The sequence below is a fragment of the Brassica oleracea genome, unplaced genomic scaffold (genome assembly GCF_000695525.1).
Source record: "Brassica oleracea var. oleracea cultivar TO1000 unplaced genomic scaffold, BOL UnpScaffold00703, whole genome shotgun sequence".
Lineage (NCBI taxonomy): Eukaryota > Viridiplantae > Streptophyta > Magnoliopsida > Brassicales > Brassicaceae > Brassica > Brassica oleracea.
In genome coordinates this window covers 33,059-42,530 of record NW_013617440.1, presented here as the reverse complement: position 1 = coordinate 42,530, position 9,472 = coordinate 33,059, and the positions used below count along the sequence as shown (strand labels likewise).

The 9,472-nt window shown below is 37.7% G+C and overlaps 2 protein-coding genes across 2 annotated transcripts; both read left to right on the top strand.

Moving 5' to 3' along the window:
* Nucleotides 1-1,196: 1,196 nt before the first annotated feature.
* On the top strand, nt 1,197-3,979 carry LOC106319945 (phenylalanine ammonia-lyase 2-like). Its single transcript, XM_013758330.1, has 2 exons — nt 1,197-1,746; nt 2,087-3,979. Exons 1-2 carry the CDS (start codon nt 1,322-1,324, stop codon nt 3,834-3,836), a joined length of 2,175 nt encoding a protein of 724 aa, XP_013613784.1. The 5' UTR covers nt 1,197-1,321; the 3' UTR covers nt 3,837-3,979.
* A 4,386-nt stretch (nt 3,980-8,365) lies between these two features.
* On the top strand, nt 8,366-9,163 carry LOC106319939 (glutathione S-transferase T3-like). Its single transcript, XM_013758327.1, has one exon. The coding sequence runs from the start codon at nt 8,366-8,368 to the stop codon at nt 9,161-9,163; it is 798 nt and encodes a 265-aa protein (XP_013613781.1).
* The last annotated feature ends 309 nt before the right edge of the window (nt 9,164-9,472 follow it).

Genomic DNA, 9,472 nt, shown 5'->3' with positions numbered 1-9,472 from the left:
CTTCACAAATCATCATAACGAATATGATATTTTAATGCTGACAAAAAAAAGAATATGATATTTTAATTAAAGTCAAACGCCGTCTTGTACAAATCTCGTGATATCATTAACTTAACCCAAACGACTTAAATATTTGTTATGAGGTCAAAATGTTTAGTATCTAACCCACATAAAAAGTATAGTAAAAATAAAATATATAGTAGAAAATAAGTCATGCAGGTTTGGGTCGATTTTGACTATTTAGTGGGGTATTATAATATTTTTTTGAGAAATTTTTAAGTAGCGTTGATTTTGATTTGGTTCTTTTAAGTCATCATCATGTCAAATGCAAAATGTATTTTCTTTGCAAAAAAAAAATGTAAGATGTATTTGACGTTTAGTAAAATGGTTATCTAATGAACAGTATCGCAATACGATTATGATTTGTTGACTATGTCTATATTTTTAAAAATTACACTCGTAGTATGGGGCATAGCCAACACCGAAATTTATAGGTCCTAAAACAATTATGGATTGACATTTGATAATTTATACGTAAATTCTTCTTTATTAATTTTAGAAGTTAAAAGGTCTAAACATTATTTAAATTTTCTGGAACTGAAATGAATGTTTTGCTCTGTGCTAAAGAGTGGTCATGAATACATGCTGAGACATAACAAATTGTATCAAATGAGACGAAAAATGTAAAAAACTATTAAAAATCTCTTATTATCCTTGAAGTGTTATTCGGTATGGACGTTGAAATTGACTCTACTAGTACTACGTTCTTATGGACATATAATTAGGATCAAAGTCCTTAACTATTCAGAAAAAAAAAATATTAAAATATGCTCTTATTCGGTATGGACGTTGAAATTGACTCTACTAGTACTACGTTTTTGCACACCTACTCCCAAACCATAATCACTCGTAAACTCTCACCAACCGCAAAACGCTATTTCCCTTCACCCACCAGCCACGACCACCTTTTCCAAATAGACTTTTTGCGGCTCAAACCAAAATCACGTTCTCTATCCTCAACCGTTAGATGATCATAAGCCATCCAACGGTCATCATGAAACTCTCCACCCACCCCCTCAATTCTCATTTTCAGTTAATGTTTTTATTATTATTATTATTACATAATAAAATAAAAAACTTGTTCTCTTGTACTTACCTAACATCAAACACTACCACATCGTGTCCTTATATAAACCACTCTCCTCATTCTCTTCTCCTCAGGAACACAAAACCAAACTCCTTCACCAACAATTCAAAAGCTCTCCTCTCTTTCATCCTTCACCAACAATTCAAAAGATCTGTTCCTATTTATCAAAAACCAATGGATCAGATCAACGGATCAGTTCACCAAAACGGCAAAATCGAAGCGATGTTGTTGTGCGGCGTAGTAGAGAAGACTAAAGTGACGGTGGCGGCGGATCCGTTGAATTGGGGTGCTGCGGCGGAGCAGATGAAAGGGAGTCATTTAGATGAGGTGAAGAGGATGGTTGAGGATTACCGTAAACCGGTGGTGAATCTCGGCGGAGAAACACTGACGATCGGACAAGTCGCGGCGATCTCGAACGTAGGCGGTGGCGTTAAGGTTGAGCTAGCGGAGGCTTCGAGAGCTGGCGTGAAAGCTAGCAGCGATTGGGTTATGGAGAGTATGGGTAAAGGTACTGACAGTTACGGTGTAACCACTGGGTTTGGAGCTACCTCTCACCGGAGAACCAAAAACGGCGCCGCATTGCAAACCGAACTCATCAGGTAATTAATAAAAATTTAAGATTGTGAGTGATTAACTAGAGCATGCAAGGAATGTGATCAAGCATTATTTTATTTTCTAATTTTAAAAACTTTCAAAGTTTGGGGTTGGAATAAGAGATATTATAATTTAGTGGATTAAGTGGAAAATTGGCAGTGATATTTGGTGCGGTCTAATTGTCACTGAATATACTCACGAGCATATTTGTTGCATGGGAAACACGCCGGGTCAGTATATCAGGTCGGGTCGGGTGGAGGTTTATCACGCCGGGCAGTGATATGTGTTGACTTTAGTTTATTTTATTATATAGTTTTTAATGAAATATCGTTTGTTACGTTTCAGGTTTTTGAACGCCGGAATCTTCGGGAACACGAAGGAGACATGTCACACGCTACCGGAATCCGCCACGAGAGCCGCCATGCTCGTCCGAGTCAACACACTCCTCCAAGGATACTCCGGGATCCGATTCGAAATCCTCGAAGCGATCACCAGCCTCCTCAACCACAACATCTCTCCGTCTCTCCCCCTCCGTGGAACCATAACCGCCTCCGGCGATCTCGTCCCCCTCTCCTACATCGCAGGTCTCCTCACCGGCCGTCCGAACTCCAAAGCCACCGGTCCCAACGGTGAATCCCTAACCGCCGAAGAAGCCTTCAAGAAAGCCGGAATCACTTCCGGATTCTTCGATCTACAGCCTAAGGAAGGCTTAGCGCTCGTCAACGGCACGGCGGTTGGATCCGGCATGGCGTCGATGGTTCTCTTCGAAGCGAATGTTCAATCGGTCCTCGCCGAGGTTTTATCCGCGATCTTCGCGGAGGTGATGAGCGGGAAGCCGGAGTTCACCGATCATTTGACTCACCGACTCAAACATCACCCCGGACAGATCGAAGCGGCGGCGATCATGGAGCACATCCTCGACGGAAGCTCGTACATGAAGCTAGCGCAAAAGCTTCACGAGATGGATCCGTTACAAAAACCGAAACAAGACCGTTACGCGCTCCGCACGTCTCCTCAATGGCTCGGCCCTCAGATCGAAGTGATCCGTCACGCCACGAAGTCAATCGAGCGTGAGATCAACTCAGTTAACGATAATCCGTTAATTGACGTTTCGAGGAACAAAGCGATTCACGGTGGTAACTTCCAGGGGACTCCGATAGGTGTCTCTATGGACAACACACGTTTAGCGGTTGCAGCTATTGGGAAGCTCATGTTCGCTCAGTTCTCTGAGTTGGTGAACGACTTCTATAACAACGGTCTTCCTTCGAATCTAACAGCTTCCAACAACCCAAGTTTAGATTACGGATTCAAAGGAGCAGAGATCGCCATGGCTTCTTACTGCTCTGAGCTTCAGTACCTTGCGAATCCAGTAACAAGCCATGTTCAATCAGCTGAACAGCATAACCAAGATGTTAACTCTTTAGGACTCATTTCCTCTCGTAAGACGTCTGAAGCTGTTGACATTCTCAAGCTGATGTCTACCACGTTCCTCGTAGCGATTTGTCAAGCTGTTGATTTGAGACATCTTGAGGAGAATCTGAGACAGACCGTGAAGAACACTGTTTCTCAAGTGGCTAAGAAAGTGTTGACCACTGGAGTCAACGGGGAGTTGCATCCATCCCGGTTCTGTGAGAAAGACTTGCTTAAGGTCGTTGATCGTGAACAAGTGTTTACATACGTTGACGATCCTTGTAGCGCTACTTACCCGTTGATGCAGAAGTTAAGACAAGTCATTGTTGATCACGCTTTATCCAATGGTGAGATTGAGAAGAACGCAGTGACTTCGATCTTTCAAAAGATTGGGGCTTTTGAGGAGGAGCTTAAGATGGTGCTTCCAAAGGAAGTGGATGCGACTAGAGAGGCTTACGCTAATGGAACGGCGGCGATTCCCAACAGGATTAAGGAATGTCGATCTTATCCGCTGTATAAGTTCGTGAGGGAAGAGCTCGGAACGAAGTTGTTGACCGGAGAAAAGGTCGTCTCTCCGGGAGAGGAGTTTGATAAGGTATTCACTGCTATGTGTGAAGGTAAGATTATTGATCCATTGATGGATTGTCTCAAGGAATGGAACGGAGCTCCCATTCCCATATGTTAAGAGAGCCTTCCTCTGTTATGCTCTGTTCTGTTTTGTCCAGCTTCAGTTTTGTTGCTTTTGCTTGTTTGAAATTTTAGGGTAATGTGAATGGTGTCACTTTGTATAATATATATGAAAATTACGTGTAATTCTCATTTGATGCATCAAACAATAGTTTTTATATGAGACAGAACAGAAGCAACCATGTCTTAAATGTTGTGCTCTCTGTCTTGAGTTGTGTGAGAAAAAACAATCTTTGTCAGAGTTTAGTTGTAGTCTGTAGATGTTGCATGTTCAGCGACTCTTGCTTATACTTATCATATTATGGATCATACTTATGAACAAACTTTTACTTAATTAGTGTACAACTTTATCTAAATGAACATTTATTTTCTCTGGAAACATAGATTCAGAGAGATATGAATCAAAATCAAAAAAATATATCTCCATTCTCACAAGTGCATGCCAGTGCAGTTCCTTCGATGCTGAGGAGCGCCCTGCAACAAACAACATCGAGGAAAGTGTTCTCATCGCATTGAATCCATAATCTTAATGGGCCAGAACAGAAATCATAAGCATCTTGAGCTTGATCAAGCAATGCCTTGAAGATTGGATGTTTAAGCATATCCATCTTTATCACAATCTCCTGTAATCATCACCTACATACACTACCAAATGTCCTCTTAGAACATCTTTAGGTATGGCTTCATTTTTTTTCTTGAATCCCCAAGAAACCTTACCGCAGCAACTCTCGCATGAATATCTCTTTACTATTATTTGAGGAGCATTCTAAATAATAAACCTTTGCCTCATGTGTTATTATCAAGATTGTCATTACTTATGTGTCATCATGAGAGCTCTTCTCATATCATTTAGTGAATAACTCTTGCATGCCTAGACTAATCACATATAGTGCCATTGGACATTTAAGTTTCATGTTTATGCATAATATAATTGGTTTTGATGGATTATACATATATCTCTTATTTTCATGCGAGTTTTAAAAATGTATTTATTGCTTTCATGCTTATTATATCTTCTCATTTTTTCTTGGCTGTATCTTTTTTTGCAACCTAACAATAGTAGTCAACTATATTGTAAAAAAATATTGAGTTGCATTTCAAATAAAAAGGTAAAGATATTAAAAATATTCTAATTAAAATATGTAAAATTTAATATAGTTTCAAAATAAAAAAAATTACACATAAAATAATCATGATTTTTGTTAACTGGGTGGATCATTATTTATATGATATCGCACACGAAAGAAAAATTTCTGTTTTTAAAATTATCTAATTAACTCTATACTCATTTTTTTAATATTTTTTATATGATATCACACATTCGTAAAAAAATAGATAGTTTAAGATGCAAAAAAATATTTACTTAATGAATATAATATGAACGAATATTACAAATACATCATTTAATAAAATAAATAATTAAAAACTGAAAATTTATACTCGCGCTGGCGCGCGGATCAGGGTCTAGTTATACTTATAATTTTATACATTAATATTTATTTTTCATAATTAGTGTTTTATATTTTAGATATGTCGTAATATAACTAATTGTATTCAAAAAACCTGAATCGAATCAGATAATATGGTTATTTTTGGTACAAATGCATTGGTTATTTAGATATTTTTAGGGTCATATACATCAGAACCAAACTCATCCAGACTCAAAAGAACTCAACTAAAAGCCTAAACATAAATTTATAATATTCAAGGAGGGAGTAATTTTAAAACAAAAAAAAACGATACCCGAAAGGAACAACTCGTACCTAAGTGGATATCTAGTGTTCATGCCTAACTGATTTTATAAACTAATAAAAAATACATTTTCTATGTGTTTTGCTAAATTAAGTGAAATAGAGAGATTTTTTTTTTTTATTTAGTAAGACAATTATATTGAGTGAAAAATTAAGTGACAATAAATGTAATTCATTTTTATTATTTTGATTTAAGTTATGATTTTATTCACAAAACACGTCTTTGAATTATTTTTTGGCTACGTAATTTTCCACCGATTGAAATTAAAAAAAATGTTTTAGTAAAACAAACTAAAACAAACGTTTAACCTTATGCAAAACTCAGTTATTTTACTTTTTTGATTTTATAATTGGCACAAAATTAATATTGATTAACTACTAAATAAAAATCTACAATATTATTATTATGGTAATATAATTAATGATGTGAAATATTGTTAAGGTAATATAATTAATAAATTTGTTAATATGAGTGAAATATGGAAGTACAATTAATGTAATAATGCTATCCTCGTTTCCAAACAATTCTCAGTTATACTACTATTCATGTTTCCAAACAGTACTAAAATGTACTTCAATTTTAATAATATAAATTCTACGTTGTGATTTTAGATTCACATGGAATAGAAAAATTCTGGATGAACAACTTCTGAACGGCTATCTTGGACAAAAAAAATGTTTTCTCTTACATGGTAAATTGATTCTCTTACATTGATCTCTTAGAGGCAAGCATTGCCTAAAGTTTATTAAAGTTGAACTTTATGCGCTAATTTTTATAAACAAATTGAAAAGGATACACTGATGTGAGAGATATCCACACATATGTATTAATGTATCAGGAACCAGTCCTACAATGAAATTTACCAAAATGAATTGACGATTTTGAAGAATTGAAGATCAAATCATAAGTGGTTAAACCTACTTCTTTTCTTCGTATTGAATCTCTTTATGAAATTAATATAATAATATCTAATCCGTCAGAATGGTTGAGCCTCAAGATCTGCTTCGCTTAGCCATTTTGATAGCCATGATAGTGTGTGGATCAAAGATTTGGAGTATGTGTTTATATAAGCCAAGAAACAAAGAGAGTTGTAAAGGTTACATCTACGGCGATTAAAATGTAAAGAAGGGACTTTAATGAGTTTTTGTGATACGAAGCCAATTTAACTACAAAGAAACGTATAAGTGTTACCAAAGATCGCCGTTATCAATCCTATATAGCTAGTGGTGGTCCGCGGTGGCTCAACTCTATCATCCGTTCTCAAAGTGCAGAAGGTGCACCCGCTGCAAGATGAAATTCCACCATCTCAGGATCAGGCTTTGGAGTTTCTTTTCTTTAGTTTCATTGTTATCCTTCTTCTCAAGGTTCTCTTTTTATTTAGCATCTACTGATGTTGGTTTTGGTGCTACTTTGGTTTGTACTCTGTTTGAACTCTGTTTCAAGCTTTGAAGCTTGAACGTTGAAATAAATTCAACCTTGACAAAAAAAAAAGGAAACGTATAAGTTAGAGCAAGTTTAACCATGTATCTTATTGTTGTATCTTATCTTAATTGGAATTAAAAATAAATGAGAAAAATAGATTTAAGGAAGACACGCCTCCTAATTAGGAGGTAGAAGAAACGTATCCCGCGGGACACCTGTCAAACCGTGAGTGGGTAGAGGAGAGGTTGAAGCGGTCTCGCCTCTTTCTCTCTGTCTCTCTTCTCTCCTTCTGTCGAATGTCTCTCCCGACGGCGATTTTCGTATCTCTCTGTTGACGGCGACTTCTCCTCCCATCGGTGGCTCTCTGGTTTCTCTCTCTCTCGGTGGTTCTCGGTTTCTCTCTCTCTCTCGATGGCTCTCGTCGGCTACCTCTCTTTCGGTGTCTCTCTCGACTCTTTCCTCTTTCTCTGTTTTCTCTCTCTCTCGGTGGCTCTTCTCTCGACGGCGACGGAACTCCCTCTCGGTGTCTCTCTTCGAAGGTAAAGCGACTGTTGTGTTTTTCAATTATGCATGTATTTAGATTATGCATGTTTTTGTTCTGATCAATTTTGCATGTTTTTTGATTTTTTTTGTCTTTTCGATTCTGTATCTCGGTGGCTCTCAAGCACGACGGCGACGGACAACTATCTCGGTGGCTCTCCTCCAATCGAAAGGTAAAGCTTCTGATTCATGTTGTTCGATTTTGAAGATTTTGATTTGTTTGTGGTGTTTGATTCTGTCTGTAGATTCTATATGTTGTGTCTTAGGATGGATGGATCAATTTCGAATTGTTTGTTGCAAGTTGGTTTAAAATGTGTCTTGATTAATTTTTTCTTTCTGTCTTTGTTTCGTCAGATGGATGGATGAATTTGCTTTTGTTCTTTGCGTTTTCAATGCGAATGATGAAGGGAATTAACCAAGTTTTTGGAACAAAGTTCAATGCAATACAGGTTAGCAATTACTCTTTGGTCTTGTGTAACAAGGTTTGATTTGTTCTGTCTCTGTTGTGTATTATGGTAACTCTTTAATCATGTGTAAATGAATAGATTTAGCTTCTGGTCTGAATAGAACTGAGTGTAATTAATGTTATGGTTAGCTTTAGCTAATGGTTAGGTAGAAATGAATGGTGTAGTGATGAATGTGTTAGATAGATGTCAACTCGGTTTGGTTGTTGTGTTCAATGCTTTGATAGTTCTCTTCAATCTATAAAAAATATTCATCATCCTCTTTCTTGAATTCATTTCAAACCGTATTTCCTCCTCTCACTTCCTCACTCTTTCCTTCTCCTCTATCTCTCTTGAGCGTGTTTTGGAGATGGATTCCAATCCATTTACGCATACAGGAAACTTTGTTGATCTACTTCATAGTCAACAAAGTATTTCTTTTGCTAACTATGAAGATATCTCAACTCTGTCTTCATCTCAACATCCTTCTCTTCACAGGGATGATGTAGGTGAGCGTCGGGAACGGAAGACGTGGACTCCTACTGATGATATTCTGGTGATCAGCTCGTGGCTCAACACCAGCAAAGATCCAGTGGTTTCGAACGAGCAAAAAGCAGGCACCTTCTGGAAAAGAGTTGCAGCCTGTTTCAACGCGAGTCCAAAGGCAGCTGGGGGAGAGGAGAGAACGCCTAATAACTGTAAGCAGCGTTGGCACAAGATCAACGACTTGGTCTGCAAATTCTGTGACGCGTACGAAGCTGCAACTAGGAAGAAAAGTAGTGGTTGCAATGAGAATGATGTCCTCAGAAGAGCTCATGAGATTTTCCACAACAACCATAAAAAGAAATTCACTTTGGAGCATGCTTGGAAGGAATTGCGAAACGACCAGAAGTGGGGTGAAGTTTCAAGTGCTAAAAACGATGGAAGCTCTAAGAAAAGGAAGTGTGAAGACGGTGCAGACTCATCGGCCTGTCAACCATCTGAAACCAAGCATCCCGCGGGTGTTAAAGCATCAAAGGCCCGTGGGAAGAAGACTATGAGTGAGGAGAATTCAGTGAATGGGTTTCAAAGTATGTGGGACATTAAACAGAAGGATTTGGAAGTGAAGGACAGGTTGTCGAATATGAGTATACTTGAGTCTCTTATTGCAAAGAAAGAACCTCTATAGCTGACTATGAAGAAGCCCTCAAGAAGAAACTCATCAGTGACTTAATGTTTAATTAGTGTAAGTGTAACTCTCTGTTTCTTGGTCTTGTTAACACTGTGGTAATTGTTTTTTTTATAACTGCTTGGTAGTTTTGTTAACTCGGTGCAACATTGTTATTGTTAACTCTGTTTCTTGGTCCTGTTAGGTCTGTTTCTAGCTCTGTCTTTCTTGTCTTTGTGGTCTTGTTATGGTTTGTGTAACACCCCTGAACCGTCCTAAGCATAGGTCGACCCACCGGCCAACAATCAAACAAGAACATGACCGACGGAC